Raw genomic sequence first — 25,535 nt, 5'->3', positions numbered from 1 at the left:
TTATTTCAATGCTTGATTTTTTATTCCAGCTATAGCCCCTTTAATTTTATTTTAACCTTTGGATTACTAATGTTGCAAACATGACCTTTTTTGATACTCCTGTATGACCAGCAGTTTTAAATGTTAATGTATTAACAGTTTTTTTGTGTTCCTTAAGAATTATTAAAATTAATATTTTATTGGTCTTACCTGTCACTATAGGCAGCTGCAGTGGCTGTTGCAGGCTGAGCATATCGGTAGGCTGTGTAACCGCCCTGGAAGAGAAGATGAGCAGATCATTTTAAATAATTATTTTCTTTTGATATCCTATTATCAAAATAATCATAAGTAAATATTATAAAACTAAGACGTGGTTAATGGACAATGTAATAAAAATACAGCTACTGTATTGCAAACAGAAATATGGAAAGGTTTTACCAACATACTATAACTGTAAGGGGTCTATTTATTAAAGAGACAAAACACTTTTCTTCAGGTTTTAGCTGGAGAATACACTATGTTTGTTTTCTCAATGCTTACTATAATAATTTTCTCAACACTTAACACAAGAAAAATAGTAGACTGATCACAGTTTTGCATTTTCTTATTGTGTTGCATTATGAGGCTTCCTCCATAGCTCTTGATGGGAGCTGACTAATCCCGCAATTTATAAAGATCTAAACAATTTGATTTTCTCATGTTTTGTTAAAGATTGCAGGTTGTTAGCAGAGGTTCATTTCAGCAGTCATACAGTAAGCCTCTCTTTTCTTATTCTGGTAGACTGCGGAACCCTCCTCCCACTGTGATTCTATGGTCATCGGTAAGATTAACTACTGTGACTGCACACAACTAAAATGTGCAGCTAGCATGCAATGAGTTTAGGGCCTAATTTAGTATGGAACGCTGCTGCAGCAGCGTTCACATGCTGAAGGCCTGTGAATTGTGTGCACGCGCATCCGCCACATAACGCATCTCAAAACGCCTCTGCCTGATTGACAGGCAGAGTCATTTGTGGGGAGCATTTTTGGGGTGCGGTCCAGACAATGCAAGCGTGTCTTGACCGTTTGTAGGGCGGGCCGTGGTGGCTACATGATGTCACATGCAGCCACTGCAACCCAAAACATAGAGGATAGTCGTCTGCCTTTGTAGCTAGGCTGCATAGGCAGAGGGCTACCCTAAGCTTGCGAGAGCATTAGCGCCATGCAGTGCTTTCACCTGTTTGTGGGGGGAGGGGGCTGAATCCAGCATGCAGGGTGGACTTGCCCTATGCTGAGCAATTTTTTCGCCTATCTACGATCCATGCTGAATTAGGCTCTTAATTTTGGGTCACAGCAATTTGATCAATTTCAGAAAAAATGCGACTAACAAGAATATGGATTGACTATGCTAGCCTTGAGTGAAGCCATTTATCACCTACAGTATGCTTCTAAACTGGTTAAAATTCCCAGAAAGGAGTGTACAGGAATAACATTATAGATGTTGCTTTGGGACATGGAAATAGAAGCTTCTCAGTGGTGTTTCTTTTGCAGTACTCCAGCACAGAGCTACATCACTGAGTGCCAGCTCAGTGATTCTGGCTCATGCTTTAGTGCACAAGCACAGCCTTACTGGTTTACCAATCCCCATTAAATAATTATTTTGCATTTGCAAAAGACCTCTTAGGGTCATATCACTGAGTACAAAAGCCCAAATCAGGGACTATTATTTCAGCAACAGTTTTTATAGCATGGTGAAGATAATAAATACGGAGAAAAACATAATGCACAAAAAAAAGTTGATAAAAAAAGCACAAGTTAGCAAGCATACCTAAGTAATTTAAATAAGCCTTAATAATAAAAAAAAATCTATTGACATATCCTATAGTTGTTATAGTTGACAGCGGTGAGTGATGGAGATCAGTCCACATGATAACAAGATTTTGGTATATTAACCAGGCAGAACAGGTTGCAGTATGTCACAGAGTTAATGCTGGAATGTACAACAGGTACACAATGCAGGTGTATATTATAGATTCATAATATCTTTCCAGGAATGTATGGGGTTAACTCAGGTGGTAAATGGATAACTGGAAGCAGACACCTGTACTGTACATACAGTAGTGGCAGTGGAGTATGCACCCACTTACATACAACAGTGATGACACTGTGGATTATGCAGTGTCTGGCCTGTATATGAGAGCTGTCTCACTGTGGAGACTTTCAATGGCACATCCTTCCTTTTTTGAGGATTGAGCTGAAGACATGGGGGAAACCTGTGCATTCACAGAAGTGCATTACGGTCAGGGGTCATGATGCAATGTGCCCTCCATGGGTCCCAGCAAAATCGGGATGCAGGAGACTGTGCAGGGTGCTCTCCTCTAACAATATCTTTTCCAAGGACCATAGTAAGACCATTGAATGGCAACACAAAAAATCTTTCAGTGTCTAAAGTGTCTTTAAACAATACTGACCACATACACAGTAACTACTGTAGATTGGTCTGAAAAAGATTATGTACTGTAGGCTTACCAAAGTGGCTAAAAATAGTTTTGGCTTGTATAGTATGTGTATCAACTACAGTTGTCAATGTTTATTGGATGACTGCAATCCAATTGTTATGTGCAATTTGCATTTTAGTGTGCGGCTAATTTCCTTACAAGTCCAGCTGACTTGTAATGATACAATTTGATCAGATTGCAACTTGTAGAGACAGCATAATCAATCAGAAACAAATATATAAATACTACATTTACTATATAAAACATAAATGTGTGTAAAAATTTAGGAACTTTAAGACATTACTTATTATCTAAAATGTTCCAAAATCTAAAACTTACATTTGTATTACAATTTTGCTAGAAACCTCAGGACCATGCCCAGCAGGGTCATTTCCAATGGACATTAGTGTGCTCCCCACATTCTCACACTCACTCGCACTGCTCCCATGAAACCAGGTCATTTATAATTTTCTCAAAATAATGCTATTACAGTTTTTCTCCATCTGTTGGTTCCTGAAAATGTGTTTTCCTTTCTTTTCTTCTTACAGCGTACTTCTACCCCACTGTATGCTGTTCCTGTAATGTTTACCTCCACTGATTGCACACCCTGCCAGCAGCAACCTATGCAGTGTGCCCTACATGGCTAGCTCGGATGGTTCATCCATGTGCAGGGTGTGCTTCATTTAAATCTTTCCGTGCAGGGTATAGCATACTACTACACACACGTCAGTTTGCCCATACATGCATTTGGCCATTTTATGACTCATCTCCCACAGTGCAAACTTTGTAGTGTGCCCAACATGGCTGCCTCATCTGGTGCGCTTGTGGATGGGATGAAAAATACATGGACCTGATGGTTTTGTTGGAACCCTACTCTGAACTTTAGGACTCTGCAATTTACCCATTTTGTATTATCTCTTCTAGGGGTAGACTATTCCACCCTGGGTAATCCTACGCAGTGCGCCCGAGATGACTGCAACACCTGGTACCTTGTGAGGGTGGAATACACAATCCTTGGAAGTTATTACCCAAAATGCCCATACCAATCATGCTTATGCTTACTGTGTGCTCAAGGTTTTCTTTTATGTCGGTGTGGTTTATCTATTGCTGCATTATGTAAATCTTTCTGTATTATGTGCATTGTTTTTGATGTCTGTAAAGTGCCTTGAGTCCTGTTGGAGAAAGAGCGCTATATAAATAAAATTATTATTATTAATTATTAGATCAAGGTTTCTTTTGGATTAAAACAGGAGTTGTATCCCTTCAATAATGGTAGCAGTTTTCATAGAGAAGTGCTATGGTTTAATATATTTTAACTAATTTAATATACAGTTCAACTCTACATTAGCAAGTATAATATTGTACTGTGTGATCTTGGTGCTTCATTATCACTCAGCTATATTTGTATAAACACATGCAACACAAATCATACTCAATGCAGCTGTAGCATTTAAATGAAATTAGCACACTGTTTTAGAATTTAAGAACTGCAAAGTGACAAAGTGTTTTTATATTTGTAAATTGGCATTTTTTTAAATGAACATTCATTTATAAGCAATAGTTATTGTGGCTGTTTATTTAAACAAAGATGACAAAGAAAAACATGTATTTCACAGAATTGTGTTCAGTGATGCATTGATTATCAAACTGTGAAACAGCAGAGCTTCTTGTTCAGTGGACCACAATGTTATATCAACCATTTCAAAATGATCTCAGCATGCCAATAAAAGAGCAGGGGCCGGTCTCCACAGATTGAACAAACACCATTTACGTTCCAATTAGAACTCACCACCCTATTGTCTAGTAGGACACATTTCCTGTGGTCCTCAAACCAAACACACACATATATGTGTGTGTGTGTGTGTGTGTGTGTGTGTGTGTGTGTGTGTGTGTGTGTAACCATCTAAGTGCTGAGAGATCCTTTATTATGAATACTATAAAACAATTTGAAATAAATGCTTATTATTGTACAAAATGCAGTACTGATCTTTAAATTTATTAAATAGTGTTTCTTATGGTGAGCTGCGGTGTTGTGCCGTTTGCACATGTCACTAATATTGAATGACATACTTCCCAACTATAGCAGGTGTAAGTGTGTAATAAAATGTTCCTATATAAACAAATTATTTTTTTTGTGCTATTGATTATAGTTTTATTTCTGGCAAATTAATCAATTTTAAACCCATTTCCCTATCTCATCAAGTTACTACATCATAGCCTACCTTATCTCAAGATAGGGTGTGGTATAGAATATCTACAATAATTAGATAGACTGTCATATGGTCAACCCCATATGGTAAACATTCATTAGGTCAACAGGGTCAAAAGGTTTACAGGGTCAAAAAGTCAACATGGAAAAGGTAGACAGTAGAAGAGGTCAACAGGTATAAAAGGTTGACATGGACGTAGTTGACACAAAAGAAGTTGACACATTTTTTACATTTTTGGAGTGTTATTTTGTATGGTTTATCATTAGTGACCACAATCTGTATTAATGTGTACCCTCATAGGCTCACTTCGCTCACTATGCTTCAGGCAAGGTGGCTTGCCTTGCTGCATCTGCGTCACTACAGGTTACTATTCAAAGTTGTGGTCCAGATGGATGGTAAATCAAGCAAAAGTTAAAAAATATGTCAAAAAAACTTGTGTTGACCATACAGTTTGTGTGTTGACCATTATACTGTCAACATTTTGAACCTTTAGACCTTTAGTACCTGTCAACCTTAAGCACTGTCTACATTTTACCTGTTGACCATTTGACCAACCTATTGACTGTCAATCTAGACACTACCTATACAGTGTTACCTCTTAAAATGTATTCTCCATTTCTTAATTGCAATTCTGATTAAATCCTCTGTAGTTTAGCTTGCTTAAAAAAATGCTTGGAAAATAGTGAAGCTAACTTTAGTTTTCTTGGCTTCAGTTGTTCTTGAAACTTTATCACCTTCTTTCCCTCATAATACAGATGTGTCCAGTAAAAAGAAGTCTGAGATGATTTCTCACTATTGGGCAGATGTATTAACCCTGGTGAAGGCATACAGAAGTTATAAAGTGAATAAAAGTGCAGGATTGATAACGCACCAGCCAATCAGCTCATAACTGTCAATTTACTTATTGGAGCTGATTGGCTGGTGCATTATCACCTTGCACTTATCACCGCTTTATCACTTCTTTATGCCTTCTTCAGGCCTAATACAGCTGCCCCTTTATCCCCTTAATGGTACTATAGAACTTATGCACCCCTCCTAAGCCTCAACGGGTTTTCTTTATTTCGCATTTCTCAAATTAATTATACAGTATGTCCAAATACATAAAAAATATTGTGCACAGATAATAATTTTAAGAACTACCTTTCCTGACAAAGCAGGATGGAGGAAGGGGGAGGGGGTGTTGAAAAGAAGTGCTTGTCATGCCCCTCATTGACTACTAAGATATTCTTTCAGCAGAAAGGTTTAAAAAAAATTGACCACAAAAAAAGCTATGTCTTTCCTTTGCTTTCAGTACTTTTTCATCAAATTCAAGAAACTACTATATTCACAAAACTAGAATTATGAGAGGATTATACTTTAATCCAACTGAAATAGAGAGATGAATAGAAAACTGTTTTTAATACTCGTATCTAACACTACAAGTATTTAGTGATGTCCTTTTGTCTTTGCAATGTCCTAGAAGTGTTTCAAAAGTTTATGAATTGATTTCTTCTCAAGGAGATTGACAGGAAGAGGGCATTTGTGAGAGGCAACTGACCGTTTTCTGGGAGTAGTTGGAAAAACACAGGCGTGTCAAAGCATTTGCAGGGCGGGTGTCTGACGTCGATTCCGTGCTCGAATAGGCTGAAGTGATCACAGCGGCTGAGTAAGGTCAGAGCTACTCAGAAACTGCACAAGCTGTTTTTGTACAGGGCGGCTGCACACGCGTTCACACACTTGCAAAGCTAAAATACACTCCCCTATAGGCAGCGTCTATCTGTTCGCAGTGCTGCAAAAAATAGCTAGTGAGAAAACAGATAGGAATTAGGCCCCTTGTTTGCATACAGCAGCTGCATCCATATGGTCTGTGCATGCTCACTATCTATAGTGCGCGTGCACGACCCTTCACCATGCGATCATATTCTGGAAGGATGCAATCGCATTGTGATTGTCAAGAGACTGGTAGCCGGGGGCGGCGACACGGCATTGGGTGGGAGGAGATCAGGAAATGCAGGTGTGTCAGAGCTGGCCAATGACATCACCTGTGCTTCCTGTACTAGGCAACTTGGTGGTGAGACCCATGCCTACTCAGCCAGGCTGATTGATTTATGATCTCATCGCAGGGTGGCACCACACTTGCTTGGTGGCCTTGCCCTTTGCTTGAAGGCCCCCAGCATTTGAGTCTATGGCACAGATTTTGCCGCCAGAGCAAAATCTGCTACCAACTCTAAATACTGTATATATGTATGTGCAGACATCCTCCACTTACTATTAATATGTATTTGATATCTCTAAGAACAGAGTTTGCTATAATTGAATTCTGTTTTTATTTCTATTTTGTATTCAAATGTATCCATTATAAACATTTTATTACATTAAGTAATATAATTCATTAATAATACCTGAAAGTGATTTAAATACAATAGTTGGAAGTGATACAAGAAGTGGTTATTGACCCTCGTGACAAGTAATAGAATACATAGTAGATTTGGAAACTATCCTTGAGAATGTTAGGAAGGCATCCATTTGAGACACATTGGTGAATCTAAATAACAGCTCTGCTATGGAACATTTACAGTATTGTAAACATCACAGTCGGAACCAAATTTTACATCTTGGTGGTTGTTTTATTAAAAACTACATAGATGTACTGACTTGCCATACACCTGCACATAAAACAGGGACACTATTCTACTATCAACTAGAGGGATGTCTCTCTATACTACTAGACATGGAAGGAAAATTAACTATCTTTACTGATTGCAAAGTTGGCATCCATATTATTACCTACAGAACTCCAATACAGACTGATTAGCTAACCCCCTTATTAATTCTAGGACTTATAGTATTGACATCTTATGAACATGGTCTCTTTCATGCAATAGAATACATTTGTGGATTCACTAACATTATTACTAACAACTTTCTTCATGTCCCAGGACAAATTAGTTTACCTCCTGTTTATATACAGTAATGTTTAAGCTTCTCAATACATGTGGCTTGCCTCTATAATAAAATTATTTTAAAAAAAATTCTGCTAAATGAATAGTTCCACATTTAATATTTTAGATTAAATTTGTTTTATTAGTTTGCTTGTTATGTATATTCCTATTTTTTTTCTTATACTTACTGTATGTTTAGAAAATATCTGTTGAATATTTTTTTTTAGTTAAAACCAGTTATCTGTAATTTTGCAGAGCCATTTATTGAAACACACTTTTTTATATATATATTATTAATATTTTGAAATTGTATCATCCATTTCAATGCGCTATACAGAATCTATAACTCTTCTTTCATTTATTTATTTATTTATTAACAGTTTCTTATATATCACAAAAAATTCTGTTGCGCTTTTCCTGACTTAATTGCTTGTTAACATATTGTCTTCCAAAATTGTTAAGGTGGATACCCTGTCATATTTGATTTTATGTAAATGCTGCAAAAAAAATTAATAAATTTAAACTTTTTCCATTCAATTCATACAAATGGAAAGGCCCAGGAAATAGCAAAGATGTTTCTAAGAAGGGATCAGTATTGCACCTTTTTGACTCTTTTCATTAATGACTTTGTAAATGGCCTACAAAGTCCTTTATCAATATTTGCTGGTGATAAATATGTAGTTGTCTTCTGGTTAAATAATTTTCATTTACAAAATTCTGCGTAAATAATAACTGAAGTTTTATAAAGTTTAATAACGTATTTTCTAAAACTTTTTTGCACAGCTGTGTATATTATGCTTTATTTTTGGGCATGATAATTTTGCCACATTTATCGAGGTGGGTATTTATAGATAACCCTTTTGGAATCTGCTCAATAAATACAGTTGCCCTTGCCATGATTGATCCAAAAGGTTAGTATACTTATCAAAATAAATCCTTCTTAAAATGCTGCTCTGTATATTTCATATGTAGGTTTACATGACAAAAGATATGTTTAAAATTGGATATAGTTGATTTGCCGGCAGTCAGGATCCCGGTGGTCAGGAAACCAATGCTGGAATCCTGACCGCAGACAATGCCAATATCCAGAATGCCGGCTAGCAGGGGCTAGTATCCACAACACCCATAGAGGGAGAATAGAACCTGTGGCGAGCACAGCGAGCCACTGAGAATGCTACGCGGTTAGCACAGCAAGCCCACAAGGGGCTCTGTTGCACTTGCCCCTCACCAGCATTCTGGTAGGCCAGGAGCCGGGTCAGTATGCTGACCTCCGGGATCCCGACCGCCGGCATTACAGCCCCAACCCATTTAAAATATTGGATTGACACAAGTATTCCATAAATGTTCTGTGCCCCTCTATTTATAATTGAAACGTGAGGATGAAATTATTTTTTAAAATAAATGTAATTTATTGTTTTAGTTTGTTTCTAAAAACAGTTATAATATTTAATACATATTTGCTAATATTTTGGCTGCCCCCTCCAAGTATTTTATAATGGCTGCAGGGCCACGGTGATGTAGTTCAGTGCAAATAATATCATCAAGCCACCCGGACCACACTCACCCATAGTGAAGAGGATGGCAGTGAGATGGCCTCATGAGACTTTCTTCTGGGAGTTCGGGAGAGCCACTCTGAATTTGGGAGTTTTCCAGATGTTCTGAGAGAGTAGGCAAGAATGATTTAATATAACTCATGCTCAGAGTTGGGCCTAGGCATAGGCAGTATAGGCAAATGCTAGGGGCATTTGAAAACCCTAGGACATCTGGATAGTATGGACTTCATGTAATTAGCAATTCTGTGCTGTAGCTTTATTGTGGCTGCTGTGGCTTTACTGAATTGGTGGTGGCTGGTGGAATACAGTTTAATTTTGTTCATTCTGGCACAGCATGTGTGACATAATGATGTCACACAGCACATTTGAGACAGCCAAAGCAGAGGCTCTGCGATGGTGAACAGTCAGAAGACATCAAAGAATGTAAGTGTGGTTTCTGGTGTGACACTTGTATGGGCTGAATCTGAGTCTGAGGGATTCATTTATGTTGTTTGAGATACAGTATTATATAAGTGTGCATTATTTTAACAATGGTCTGGATCTCAGGAGACACTTGTGTGGGCTGGGGTTGGAGAGACACTAGGTGGGTTGGGGGTGGAGAGACACTTGGTGGACTGGAGAGACACTTGTGTGGGCTGATGCTGGAGAGAGACACAGGGAGGATGAGGCTGTGTATGATGGGGAGCACAAAACAATGGGGAAATGGGAGCACAGCACCATGATGCCACACCATGCTGTGAGATCATGTCCTTTCTGCCTGGCCATGTGCCTTTTTCATGCGCACGCATGACCTCACCGCACTTGAAGTTCCCAAATGAGTGAGCTGGCACAAGAGACAATCTAGGGCACCAAATTGTTCAGGACGAGCTCTGCTCACACTGACTAGTAAAATCAAACTACTTCTGACCAATAAATGTGAACAAAAACTTTCAAATACATTGTAACTACTATATTAGTAAACAGATTATAGGAAAGGTTTTATTGCACCTTTCATAAATATATAGATTAGTAAACAAATTAGATGTAGTGATACTATATGTTGGTCCTTCAGCATCCCACTCATGTCTCTGCAGCCGTGACTGACTTTATAGGCATACCTCTATCTCTACTCCACAAAATTTAGTGATGCAATTAATATACAATCAGTCTTAGGCGATCAATCTGATTAACACTTTTTTTAATGAAGAAATGCATTGGAAAGCTGGTGAGAGGAGTTAGACCTTAATGCAAGATATACTCCAGATACTGGAGAGATTGGAAAGATACAGTGGCAGCTGCACATCTGGGCTTTAATATCTTAAGTGCTACACTCTCATCTCTACATGAGCCATATCCTCCAGTAGGTGTACTTTGCAGAGAGTGTCTTTTGTTTTATATTTTTTAAATAAAAAAATCTTTTGTTGTGCCAATTCTGTTTTATGTATTTTAATGGGAAGATAAGGGGAATAATTTTTTATCTTGGAGATAATGCACTAGATGTGCCCATTCCCTTTTTTTCCCTCACTTTCAAGCTGAACAACTGCGGGGAGTTTACAAGGAAAAGCTGCGGACACAGATAGTGGGCTGGAATACACTGTGCTTTTGAAATAAAGGACATATGTTCTTTATTTCAACTTTGACAATTGAATATAATACCATGTGGGGAAAGGAAGACATCGACAATACATATGTTGTGGGGAGTATGGGGGGTCATTCAGACCCGTTCACATGCAGCGGTTCATTGCAGCGGTGCAAATGGGTCAGAAATGCGCATGTGCGGTGTCCGCAATGCACATGCATGTTGTTGCCCAGTGACAGCCGTCATCGAGCAACGACCAGAAGAAAGAAGAAAGTGATCGCTAGCGCGATCGCAAGAAGATTGACAGCGGGGAGGCGTTCCGGGGCAGATACTCACTGTTTTCTGGGCACGGAGATCTGAACGCAGGCGTGTCCAGGTGTTTGGAGGGTGGTTATCTGACATCAATTCTGGGACCTTCATCGCTGGATCCATCGCACTGGGTAAGTAACTGCAGGGCTGGTCTTGTTCTGCACAAAACTTTTTTAGCATAGCAGGGCTACAGAAGTGATTGCAGCACTGCTATGCTAAAATACACTCCCCCATAGGTGGTGTCTACTTGATTGCATGAGCAGCAAAAAGTTGCTACGTGTGATCAACTTGGAATGACCCCCAGTGTTAGAAGACAACTTGATATGGACTTCATATTTTTGAATCTTATGGGGTGATTCACTAAGACTAAGGATCGCATAAAGTAAGCAATCCTATGTGCAGTTCCCTGATGGTGATGATGATGCACATGCGCAGGATGCGCAGAATGGGTCCAGTGATGCAATCGCAGGAATGCAAATGCCTCTGCCTTACTGACAGGCAGAGGTTTTTAGATGTAGGGATGGGGGCATGTCGCTCCCATTTTACGGGAGTGGCATGGACAAGGACTGCATCTTAGATGCAGTTTCCTTGGTCTCGGAAGGGCACCTGCGATGGCAAGCATAAGTAAGCTCAGGCTTTCTCAGCCTTCCATCACAGATGAACATCATGACTGATGGTCATGATGTTCATCTCAGATGCGATTGCAATGCAAATGCAGAAAGGAGGTGATATGCACCTCCTCATGCATTTGCATTGCTAAGGATTGCAATAGCAAAGTTGCTGCAAACACCTTTGCAAATGCAATCCTTAGTGAATTAGGCCCTTGAAGTGTTAAACAGATCAAGCGTCTAAGATGTAGGGCTCTGTGCCCTTCCTCCACCACCAAATTTGCACCAAAGAGAAATAGAATTATCTCTGTTATACTGTATGTGTAGTTAAGTAAAAAAAAAAAATGAAAAGTGAACAGCATTAATAGATGCAGTTTGTGACATTGTGAAACACATGCACCATCCAGCAAGCTTGGTGTGACCATCCTTAAAATAGAAACACAAATAGGTAATTGATTTGCCTTAATCTTGGCACTATAATCTGCTTAATTGTGCACACTGTGTATCATAGTAAAATGTCACACTTTGTTAGTGTTTCATAGCAAACAACATTCAGTGAGAAGGCTTTTGCATCATCAGCAACTTCATACCTGTGATAATTTATTACCAAACTGTGGCTCTTGACACACTACTCTACAAGGAAACAGACATGTAACAATTTGTATATAAATACATTATACCTAAAATAAAAATGAGAAAACATTTGAAAATTGCATATGAATGTACAGGTTGAGTATCCCTTATCCAAAATGCTTGGGACCAGAGGTATTTTGGATATGGGATTTTTCCGTATTTTGGAATAATTGCATACCATAATGAGATATCATGGTGATGGGACCCAAGTCTAAGCACAGAATGCATTTATGTTTCATATACACCTTATACACACAGCCTGAAGGTCATTTTAGCCAATATTTTTTATAACTTTGTGCATTAAACAAAGTGTGTGTACATTCACACAATTCATTTATGTTTCTTATACACCTTATACACACAGCCTGAAGGTCATTTAATACAATATTTTTAATAACTTTGTGTATTAAACAAGGTTTGTGTACATTGAGCCATCAAAAAACAAAAGTTTCACTATCTCACTCTCCCTCAAAAAAGTCCGTATTTCGGAATATTCCGTATTTCGGATATTTGGATATGGGATACTCAACCTGTATACAATTACACATTTGCTAATTGCCACTAAAGTGTAGTAGTAAGTTCATGTGAAACAGAAAGCGTTAATGTAACTAGATTTTTGCTAAGGAATCTAACAATCACTGGAAAAAATGCCAAATAATAATTCTGAATATATAATACTTGTGCATGGGAAAATAGGGTAAAATCAAAAGAATTGCAATCACACTACTTTTTTTATTACTAGATCTTCACTCGTAGGTTAATGGCCATTATGGACATTGCATTTTGGCAATATAAAAAAGTGTTATTCAGAAGTCCACATAGCAAAATGTGCCCTGCAATGACAAATATGATTTATTTGCCGTACACGAGTACTTCAGCTGTAAAACTCTGCATGCAACATTTTTACAGCTGATGCACAATGGAACACCATTTGCTTTGCCTGGTACACTATGCATTGTTTTACAAGCTTCTGAATACTTCATTTTGGGTTTGAAAAATCAAGAGACTGCAATTCTGAGAGGTGAATAAGAAATTTGAGTGCAATACAGATACATAAAAAGGGCCAAACAAATGGACACATTACTATGCAATAAAAATAATCCAATACCGTAAAATTGGAATGACGATATACCTGACTTGGGGATGCGTTTAGCATTTCAATGGACAGGATGTCAGCGGTCATGTGACCAACACCAGAATCCCTATACCCATCAAAATGCCTTCACTGGAATGCCGACATGGTCAGGAGATCGATGCCAGAATTCTGACCGTAAGTATACAGGAGGATTAGGGTTAGTGCCAGAGGAGGTTAGGTTTAGGCAACACCTTGGGTGGTTAGGGTTAGGCTATTGGTGGGAGGTTAGGGTTAGGCTGAGGGAAGAGGGGGTTAGGGTTAGACACTAGGGGAGGTTAGGCTTAGGCACTAAGGGGAAGGGATACGCTGCTGGGAGGGGCATTCAGTTTATTCACCACTGGGGGGAGGTTAGGGTTTGGCACTAAGGGGGGAGGTTAGGGTTGGGCTGTGGGAAGGGAGGGTTAGGGGATAAGGGAGAGGAAAAAGCATGCTTACCTTGCCCCTGACAGTATTTTAAACATCAGGATACCGGTGTCAGTATTGTGACAGACAGCATCCCATCTGCCCATCACACATACTGGACCCCCCAGGACATTTGTCTGTAGTGCCAATGTCTCATGTCCCACCACACACATTTTTATTTCTTCATTCATGCATATCCAATATGTAAAGCTCTCAACTATGGTAATGTGCTAACTTAGCCCATCATTTTCAACTGCATTATTTTTATTTAATTGTATATTATTGATTTATATACTGTTACATATAGTATGTCAAAGATTGTCAACTCCAGTCCTCAAGTACCATCAACATGTCTTGTTTTGTGGATTTATTTAATCATGCACAGGTGAGTTAATATATTTTGCTTGGTCAGTGATTATCCCAATTGCTTCCACAGGCAGAAATATTCAAAACTTTACTTGTTGGGAAAACTTGTGGGTTGAGGTTGAAAACCACGGTTAGCCATAATTTATTGCAAAAAATAATTCCATATATTTAGAGATTCTCATTTAAGTTCTACTGGCAAATTATTTGAATATACAAATATTTCTAAAACACCTCTTGTTTGCAAATTACAGATGAAGGTGTTCTCACTGATCAATAAAGTGTTAGGTTTGTTCTTGACATCTTCCCCATATCTGGCCCTATTACATATCTGCCCTGCACTAGTCCTATGTCACCAAAGATATGTGCTAGGTTATATTTGTACAGTATATCAGTACAAGCTGTATTGACCCAGTGTTGGAAACAGCCCCTTCCTCCTTTCTTAAGGTACAGTATTCCACAAAGTTCAATTTAATTTTACAATGGAGATAGAACTTATGCCATATGCTTCCTCTGCCTCTCCAATTATGAAGTGGAGGGCCTGGCATAAATATGTGACTGTTGGTGGATGTGCTAAATTTTTCCATAAACCATATAAAGTATGTCAGACCCATTACCATTTAGTGTAACTGAAGCTTGCCGAACTATTTTTAATTTATGATCCTGGTGGGTGTATTTAACTATTACATTACTATTGCTGTTGTTTTATTATGCTCGGTATTGCATTGTGTGCATGTTGGAATTTTTGCATCCCCTTCCTACTATATGTTACTCCCAACCTTTATACTTTTCTGTACCCTTTCCCTGAAAAACAACAATAAAAATATTGATGATAAAAAAAAAAGTTGGAACATGCACTGTACTTGTATGAGGACAGAAGTGACAAGATTAAGATTAATAATTTTTAACATCAAAACACCAAAATTTGAGTCTATGTGATTGAGCAATTAAAACAGACCTGATGATGAGTTAGGGTAAATTCTTACTTTCAATTATAGTTACAACAACTATCTCATGGCTCTGTAAACAGCAATTACAGTAAATGTATCAAACACAGCCATAACATGAAAGATCATAGGAAATTGTACATCAGAACGTTAATATGCCAAATTACTGGGATTTAACCTCAATACCATAACTTGTAAATAGATTAGGTTTTCTTTCTGAAGCCCCAAAGATGTTGTCATTTTGAAGTCACATCTGAATGAATCATGCCTTATGTGTTCAAATATAAAGACTGCATAGACCCATAGGAGCTGATGTATAAAGTACAGAATTTTTTCCCACATGTTATGATAATAAGAACTTATTTATTGGCGGAATATTTTCATGTATGGATACAGGAATATATAATCACTTTAGATGCAGGATTGGATCTGGCAGAGCAACTCTGCTTTCATGAGCAAGTGGGCATTACTGTAGAAGGATACAAAGGATCCCCCTCCAAAATAATTTTTCTAGAAATTGTGGAAATAAGGCATCAGTTATTTTGAGGCAATTTACTGTACATTTACATTTAGTTATATTGCAAAAATGGATTAATATAACAGCCCCAAATACTTTTATTATATTGTTTTCATTTTTTCTTTATTGGTTGTTTAAACAGCAAATAGTATCTACTTATTTTAACAGTGATACCAGAGTTAATAGTGGGACAACTATGCTACTATCATACTGCAAATTTGAGACATGTGAAGGCATGTATTAAGCCTTTGAGAGTGACACAGTAGAAAAATAGAAAGTACAAGCCAATCAGATTTAAACTGCCATGTTACAGGCTGTTTGAAAAATGACAGGAGCTGATTGGTTGGTAGTTTATCTCCACTTTATCTCTCTCCAAGAAGCCATACCTATGCCAATTCTCTGTTAATCTATGTCAATCATCATGGGGTTTTGAAAGGAAATCTCTCACTCCCTACTACAAGAGACACTAACATCTAGGTTGATGCAGAAAAAAATCTTAAATAAGCTCTGCAAGAAGAAAATTGTGATTATACTCATTTATTTTGATAAACTATTGAGTGCCTACTATTCATACATTCTAATCATGCTTTTTCCAATATACTGAAATGTACAAGGGAACACAAATAATCACTAGTTGGAAAAAGTGTTTGTGACCTGTCAAAGTCTAGCTCAATTTCTTTCTGGCACAGCTAGAAGTATTGTCAATTTCTTGTATGAATTGTTACAAAAGTACTTTTGCATCTCTATGGTCTTGGAAGAGTGAGCAGTTTTCTGAAGGAAATTCCTGACAGCTGTATTTAAAGAGCAAGTAAAGCCAGTATTTGTTATGAATATAAATCAAAATCAATGTGCTTGTTACTGAGCTGAGTTGTGCACACACAAAAACTGGGGCATTAGTACTGATAAATATTTTCTCTATGCTATATTAACCCATTTTTAACCAGTTACAATTTCAGGAGGTACTGTAGGTGCCTTGCTAGCAGCCTGGGCAGTGAGTGAGCGACCAGAGCCATAACTATAAATTTTAGGAGATGGTATCAGTAATAGGGTGGCAAAGTGATGAGCTGTGACTAGGAGGTGGCTAAAAAAATCACCAGCTGTGTTGCAGCATGCAGGATGCAGAAAGTGGGCATCCTCACTCATTTTACATTAGACACAGGCTACTGCACCAGGTAAAGGCTGATACTATCATTTGCATATTATTGCAGCTGCAACATCAGTAAGAGATGCTAGAGTGGCTGCAGCAGCATCCACCTCTAAATCAGGCCCACTGTGCAATGTGGTTCATTCATATAAAGATGGAAAGCAACTGAAATAACGGTAACGTTTATATTTTTGACATGCAAAAGATCTAGTTAGAACAGAATATAAATGATGTGGAAGAATTTTCGGTTGCCTGTTATAAGGAGGTAGATTCAGAGCTGCAGTTAAAGTTTAGATAAGCACTAAGGGGGTCATTCCGACCTGATCGCATGCTAGCTATTTTTTGCAGCACTGTGATCAGATAGTCGCCGCCTATGGGGAGTGTATTTTTGCTTGGCAAGTGTTCGAATGCTTGTGCATCTGAGAGGTACAAAAACGTTTTGTGCAGTTTCTGAGTAGGTTTAAGCTTACTCAGCCACTGTGATCACTTCAGCCAGTCCGGTCCCGGAATTGACATCAGACACCCGCCCTGCAAATGCTTGGACACGCCTGCGTTTTTCCAACTACTCCCTGAAAACGGTCAGTTTACACCCATAAACGCCTTTTTCCTGTCACTCTTCTTGCAATAGGCTGTGCGAATGGATTCTTCGTTAAATTCATCGCCCAGCAACGATCCATTTTGTACCCGTACGATGCACCTGCATATTGCGATACATACGCATGTGCAGTTTTGCAGAGTTTTGACCTGATCACAGAACTGAAAAAAAATAGCTAGCGTGCGATCAGGTCGGAATGACCCCCTAAGTTACTTGTTCTTTATTAAGCCCCAGTCAACCCCCCCCCAATTAATTAAGTTTTGAATAGGAAGGAGCAGTGATGCAGGTATTAATGGCATCTGAGGAATGGAGTGTTCCCTTTATGTGGTTAACATAAGGGGAGGTAGTTATGTGACCGGCTGTCAGTAGACTGCCATTCACAATACCAAGGCTGGAATTCTGCCCCCTTAAAGTCCCAACAGTCAGAATGCCGACTAACAGGAACTATTCCCACTCGCAGAGAGCCCGCAAGGGGCTTTATTGTGCTCACCCCTACCCCACCCCACCCCCCGCCGAGTGTCTAAAAGCCGGGATCCTGGCATTGGTATGGTGACCGGCAGTCTCCTGTCCACCGGTTATGCATACCCAACCCAACAGAACAGTAAAACTCCTATATTTGTCTTACTTTACATTAGGACATTTTATAATGGAATAATAATACATTTTAGAAAAATCTTCCATCAGATTGTTGATATCTTATAGGGTGTCCGGTGACTTCCCAAAATAGCACTGGCCCCAACTAGCAGAAGGGAGGGCACAGTTGCAGTTTTGCATTTCTCATCATGTTCTATGCTCTTTATGCTCTAGACAATGCATAGCAAACATTGCCACAAAAAGATCCCAGGTGCCATAAAGACAAATAATCTAAGCTCCCCCTGTGGCCTTCTCATACTGTCCACTTCACATACAGTGGAGCCATATTACACACAACAGCAGTGACCACATACCAAATGAACAGAGGACTTACAATCAGGGACCTTCCATGTACATTAATATATTTACCATTTATACATTAAAGCTTGATAGTATGTTAGGATAATTTACAGTATGGCTGTATAATAATTTGTCCTCATTAAACATGCTTCATCTATATCAGTGATTTTTATATGTGCTACAATTGTTATCAGTATTAGAGATGTGCAGTGGGCATTTTTCGGGTTTTGTGTTTTGGTTTTGGATTCGGTTCCACGGTCATGTTTTGGATTCGGACACATTTTGGCAAAACCTCCATTAAGAATTTTTGTTGGATTCGGAAGCGTTTTGGATTCTGGTGTTTTTATTCAAAAAACCCTCAAAAACAGCTTAAATCATAGAATTTCAGGGTAATTTTGATCCTATAGTATTATTAACCTCAATAACCATAATTTCCACTCAATTCCAGTCTATTCTGAACACCTCACAACTCACAATATTATATTTAGTCCTAAAATTTGCACTGAGGTCGCTGGATGACTAAGCTAAGCGACCCAAGTGGGCGGCACAAACACCTGGCCCATCTAGAAGTGGCACTGCAGTGTCATACAGGATGGCACTTAAAAAAATAGTCCCCAAATAGCACATGATGCAAAGATAAATAAAAAAAGAGGCGCAAGATGGAATTGTCCTTGGGCCCTCCCACCCACCCTTATGTTGTATAAACAGGACATGCACTCTTTAACAAACCCATCATTTCAACGACAGTGTCTGCCACACGACTGTGGCTGAAATGACTGGTTGGTTTGGGCCCCACCAAAAAAGAAGCAATCAATCTCTCCTTGCACAAACTGTCTCTACAGAGGAAAGATGTCCACCTCATCCTCATCCCCTGATTCCTCACCCCTTTCACTGTGCACATCCTCCTCCTCACAGAGTATTAATTCGTCCCCACTGTAATCCACCATCACAGGTCTCTTTGTACTTTCTGGAGGCAATTGCTGGTAAATGTCTCCACAGAGGAATTTATTATAATTCATTTTGATGAACATCATCTTCTCCACATTTTCTGGAAGTAACCTCCTACACCGAATGCTGACAAGGTAACCGGCTGCACAAAACAATCTTTAGGAGTACACACTGGAGGGGGGGGGGGGCAATTTGGGTAAAATAAAGCCAGTTTGTGCAAGGGCCTCCAAATTGCCTCTTTTTGCAGTGACAGTAGAAGACATGTCAGTAATCGTTGGCAGGTCCTTCAGTCCGGACCAGATGTCAACACTTGCTCCTGAATGCCCTGCATCACCGCCAGCAGGTGGTTTTGGAAATGTTATCCTTTTCCTGGCAGCTCCGCTGGCAGTAGAAAATGAAGGAGGAGCTGTTGGCGGGTCATGTTCTGCTTGACTTGACAATTGTCTCACCAGCAGGTCTTTGAACATCTGCAGACTTGTGTCTGCCGGAGAGAGAGATACAACGTAGGCTTTAAACCTAGAATCGAGCACGGTGGCCAAAATGTAGTGCTCTGATTTCAACAGATTGACCACCCGTGAATCCTGGTTAAGCGAATGAAGGGCTCCATCCACAAGTCCCACATGCCTAGTGGAATCGCTCCGTTTTAGCTCCTCCTTCAATCTCTCCAGCTGCTTCTACAAAAGCCTGATGAGGGGAATGACCTGACTTAGGCTGGCAGTGTCTGAACTGACTTTACCTGTGGCAAATTCAAAGGGTTGGAGAACCTTGCACAACATGGAAATCATTCTCCACTGTGCTTGAGTCAGGTGCATTTCCCCTCCTTTGCCTATATTGTAGGCAGATGTATAGGCTTGAATGGCCTTTTGCTGCTCCTTCATCCTCTGAAGCATATAGAGGGTTGAATTCCACCTTGTTACCACCTCTTGCTTCAGCTGATGGCAGGGCATGTTCATGAGTGTTTGCTGGTGCTCCAGTCTTTGGCACGCGGTGGTTGAATGACGAAAGTGGCTCGCAATTCTTCTGGGCACCGACTGCATCTCCTGCACGCCCCTGTCGTTTTTAAAAAAATTATGCACCACCAAATTAATTGAATGTGCAAAACATGGGACGTGCTGGAATTTGCCCACATGTAATGCACGCACAATATTGGTGGCGTTGACTGATATCATAAATCCCCAGGAGAGTCCAATTGGGGTAAGCAAATCTGCAATGATGTTCCTGGGTTTCCGTAGGAGGTTGTCAGCTGTGTGCCTCTTATGGAAAGTGGTGATACAAAGCGTAGCCTGCCTAGGAATGAGTTGGCATTTGCGAGATGCTGCTACTGGTGCCGCCGCTGTTGTTGCTGCGGGAGGCAATACATCTACCCAGTGGGCTGTCACAGTTATATAGTCCTTAGTCTGCCCTGCTCCACTTGTCCACATGTCCGTGGTTAAGTGGACAGTGGGTACAACTGCATTTTTTAGGACACTGGTGACTCTTTTTCTGACGTCTATGTACATTCTCGGTATAGCCTGCCTAGAGAAGTGGAACCCATATAGAATTTAGTACCAGGGACACAGTACCTCAAGCAATTCTCCCTGTCCCTGTGAACTAACGGTGGATACCGGACACACGTCTAACACCAACATAGTTGTCAAGGCCTGAGTTATCCACATTGCAACAGGATGACTGCTGTGATATTTCATCTTCCTCGCAAAGGACTGTTGGACAGTCAATTGCTTGCTGGTAGTAGTACAAGTGGTCTTCCAACTTCCCCTCTGGGATGACGATCGACTACCAGCAGCAACAACAGCAGCGCCAGTAGCAACAGCAGCAGTAGGCATTCCACTCAAGGATCCATCAGAGGAATCCCAGTTAGGAGAGGACTTGCCAGTGACATGGCCTGCAGGACTATTGGCATTCCTGTCTAAGGAGGAAATTGACATTGACGGAGTTGGTGGTGTGGTTTGCAGGAGCTTGGGTACAAGAGGAAAAAGGGATTTAGTTGTCATTGGACTGCTTCCGCTGTCACCCAAAGTTTTTGAACTTGTCAATGACTTCTTATGAATGCGCTCCAGGTGACGTATAAGGGAGGATGTTCCTAGGTGGTTAACGTCCTTACCCCTACTTATTACAGCTTGACAAAGGCAACACACGGCTTGACACCTGTTGTCCACATTTCTGTTGAAATAATTCCACACCGAAGAGGTGATTTTTTTTGTATTTTGACCAGGCATGTCAATGGCTTTATTCATCCCACGGACAACAGGTGTCTCCCCGGGTGTCTGACTTAAACAAACAACCTCATCATCAGAATCCTTCTTGTCAATTTCCTCCTCAGCACCAGCAGCACCCATATCCTCATCCTGGTGTACTTCAACAGTGACATCTTCAATTTGAATATCAGGAACTGGACTGTGGGTGCTCCTTCCAGCACTTGCAGGGGGTGTGCAAATGGTGTAAGGAGCCACCTGTTCCCATCCAGAGTTGGGAAGGTCAGGCATCGCACCCGCCGACACATTTGGACTCTCCTTTGGGATTTGGGATTTAGAACGCACAATTCTTTGCTGTGCTTTTGCCAGCTTAACTCTTTTAATTTTTCTAGCGGGATTATGAGTGCTTCCATCCTCATGTGAAGCTGAACCACTAGCCATGAACATAGTCCAGGGCCTCAGCTGTTCCTTGCCACTCTGTGTCGTAAATGGCATATTGGCAAGTTTACGCTTCTACTCAGATGATTTTAATTTAGATTTTTGGGTCAATTTACTGAACTTTTGGATTTTACATGCTCTCTACTATGACATTGGGTATCGGCCTTGGCAGACAATGTTGATGGCATTTCATCATCTCTGCCATGTCTAGTGACAGCAGCTTCAGCAGCACTAGGTGGAAGTGGATCTTGATCTTTCCCTATTTTACCCTCCACATTTTTATTCTTCATTTTTTAATGTGTGTAATTATAGGCCAGTAATATATCTGGAATTAGACGGCGGTAATGTCTGAAATTAGATACCACTAGATAGATACCAGATACCACTGTGACTGGAATGATGATGACCTATGCAAAGTGACAGGACACTACCACAGCACCCTACAACAGCAAGATGCAGCACAAGACACTGGACTATTAGTAATGTACTGTAGTATACTGAGCACCACAATGCAGCACAAGACAATGAGCAGTGATACTGAGCACAGATGAGGATACTAGAACTGACACTGAGCAGCAAGATGCAGCACTGGACTATTAGTAATGTACTGTAGTATACTGAGCACCACAATGCAGCACAAGACAATGAGCAGTGATACTGAGCACTGATAATACTAGAACTGGCACTGAGCAGCAAGATGCAGCCCTGGACTATTAGTAATGTACTGTAGTATACTGTGCACCACACAATGCAGCACAAGACAATGAGCAGTGATACTGAGCACTGATGAGGATACTAGAACTGACACTTAGCAGCAAGATACAGCCCTTGACTATTAATAATGTACTGTAGTATACTGAGCACCACACAATGCAGCACAAGACAATGAGCAGTGATACTGAGCACTGATGAGGATACTAGAACTGACACTTAGCAGCAAGATACAGCCCTTGACTATTAATAATGTACTGTAGTTTACTGAGCACCACACAATGCAGCACAAGACAATGAGCAGTGATACTGAGCACTGATGAGGACACTAGAACTGACACTGAGCAGGAGAGACATATTACTAGTATTACTGAGCAGCAATAAGTAAGCACTGCTGAGCACTGATATTGAGATTTCCAATGACAGAATGTAGCCACGTCCTCTCCGCTCTCTCTACAATGCACGAGTGAAAATGGTGGCGATGCGCAGCTCTTCATATGGAATCCGAATCTTGTGAGAATCCGACATCGGGATGATGACGTTTTCCCTCGTTCGGGTTTTCCGAGTCAGGCGGGAAGAACCAAGCCTTCCTTGGACCCGTGTAAACCATGTGGAGTTCAGGGGGGGGGGGGGTTCGGTTCTCAGAAAACTTTAATCAGTATATATTATTATTGTGTTTGTTGTTTTATCTACATTGTATTATGTTTATGTCAATTTACTACTTAATCCAAGGAATGGATCAATTATTCATAAGAAACAGTGCTCCTATCCTTTCTTTGGTCCAACTACAAAATCTATTTTTTTTTTCCAATTGAAGTTGAGTTGTGGTTCTGGCCTCAGCAAAAGCATATGTATCTGGGGTTCTTAAACTAATGGAGAAAATACATTTTGGAGGTTATGTTAGATATTATGGGGGGTACTTATCAAAGCTTGGAGAGAAATTCAATTGTGAGAGACGAAGTACCAATCAGTTCCTAATTGTCATTTTTTTTCAAACAGAGTTTGCAAAAATGTAAGGCAGAAGCTGATTGGCTAGTACTTTTCCTCTCAAATTTTTGTTCTCTTTCCAAGCTTTAATAAATACCCCCCTATATGTTGGTGCAGCTGGGATTTACTTTCTGGATATAATTGAACTTTATACAGCTAGAGCACACATCTACAATAGTGACCCCCTGGGGTGCACAATATTTACTGCATATATTTAATAGAAATTTTGTGCAGTGTGTGGAGGTACTCCATGTTAGAGGTACTTGATAGCTTTGTAATTTAAAAAAGAACTACAGGGTACTCCATCTGTGTTTAGTGTAGTATGGGCATAATGCTTTTGGTACTGCTTTAAAAATGTTTAGGCAACTTAGTTATATCTCAAGTGTTTTAATAATAATATTAATAATCTGATAGTCATTTGGTGTGAGTCATTCATAATATTTTGTACAATGGGAATGTGTAAGGTATAATACTATGCTAACATACAATAAAATGGATTGTACATTAATTGTGTTAATTTATGCAAGAAAACAATCCAATGCACAACCATTATTTTTTTAACAGAACATTTACTTGTGTGCTAAGGCATACATTTAAATAAAACTTTAGCATGATGGCAAATTATCCTTATACTGTACAAAAAATATCTAAATGTATCCTCAAATAGTATGATTTGTCAAGTTTTAATTTAGACAAGTTGAAAAAACTTTATTTTAAAACATTCCAGTCTTTATTAGCTTTATATTACTTATTTAACAACATAAATATTTTATTTAGACAAGTTTAATGTTTGTAGGTACAACAATAAGTGTATTTTTGTGTAAGGCTGTATATTCACATCATTTTTGCAATAAAAATCATTTTGTGGGGAATGCAAAATTAAATAACATACACTCCTCAACAAAGGTTGATAAGAAAATCAATAGAATTGCAAAATCATATTCAATATTTAATGGAGTGCTTAAACATGAGGCATTGATATTAAATCTCTGAATGTGAAGTTATTTTACTCTTGCAGCTAAAACTTTTTCATCATGTACAATTTCAGCATTAAGATACAAGATTGAAAAAAAGGATTTTTGACAATGTGTATAAATTATCTTTTCTCTGACTGAAATATGTTTTGATGCAGTACATTTTAAATCAGTGTCTTATTTCTGTTTGAAATCTAATTGTAATATCCTATATAATTAAAGGCTAACACTGCTCCTCACCTCTACAGGAGGAATTCAAATTTTTACCCTGAAAAGGGATTTCATATAAAGTGAACAAAAACGATTTAAGGATGTGAGGAGAGGAGAGGAGAAGAGAGGTGGGAGTGCAGCTTTGCCCTAAAAATAATTGTAAAGTTTCTGCATGTGTATGTCTGTGTGAAGCATTCAATAGTAAGCAGTACTTGCTCTGAAAATAGTTTGTAATTACACTTGCTCAAGATTTGTACCAACTGGACAAACAGCACTCAACGCTGGGCCAGGTTGTACGTGGAGGAGGAGAAAAGACTTCCCTAGACCTGAGTAAGGTGTCTGATGTTGCTGGAAAGGAATCTTGGACTTATTCACTGGAAATTGCCATGTTCTTCTATACTACTGGTGAGTATTATTTGTTGTATTTCAGCACTTGAAACTAAAAAGACTTAGGCATGTCCAATCAGAGAACAGTCTTTTGTAATAGGTTCTACCAGCAAGTCAGTCAGGTTCTGCCAACAATTAAGCCAATGATGACCAATTGCAGCTCCCCATCACTACCCTACCAATTTAAACTACCTAGTACAACTGAAGTGAGTTCAGTTCAATACCAGCGAGGGAACAGTGAAAAGTGTAGAAGAAAACAGAGGATGTTACTAAGAAGAATACAAGAAGCAAAGAAGAAGATAAACTCCTAAGTTCTTTGCAGTAGGGGACTCTTGTGCAAAAGAGCTGATGCTTAATACCCTTGCTTTTCTGGTGAAGACCAACATGAGTTAAGAAGTTTGGGTC

General features: G+C 39.4%; 1 protein-coding gene across 10 annotated transcripts in view; it reads right to left on the bottom strand.

Moving 5' to 3' along the window:
* The window catches only part of RBFOX1 (RNA binding fox-1 homolog 1), a 916,481-nt gene that overhangs the window by 92,794 nt on the left and 798,152 nt on the right, over window positions 1-25,535 (bottom strand). For all 10 annotated transcript variants that reach the window (XM_063934243.1, XM_063934244.1, XM_063934246.1 and 7 more), the window contains one exon: window positions 190-254. In XM_063934243.1, the coding sequence (XP_063790313.1) occupies window positions 190-254 (65 nt within the window). The remainder of the gene's footprint in view (window positions 1-189; window positions 255-25,535) is intronic.

This window comes from Pseudophryne corroboree, chromosome 7 (genome assembly GCF_028390025.1).
Source record: "Pseudophryne corroboree isolate aPseCor3 chromosome 7, aPseCor3.hap2, whole genome shotgun sequence".
In the NCBI taxonomy this organism is placed as follows: Eukaryota; Metazoa; Chordata; class Amphibia; order Anura; family Myobatrachidae; genus Pseudophryne; species Pseudophryne corroboree.
The sequence above is the reverse complement of the archived record's forward strand: the minus strand, read 5'-3'. Positions and strand labels throughout refer to the sequence as shown.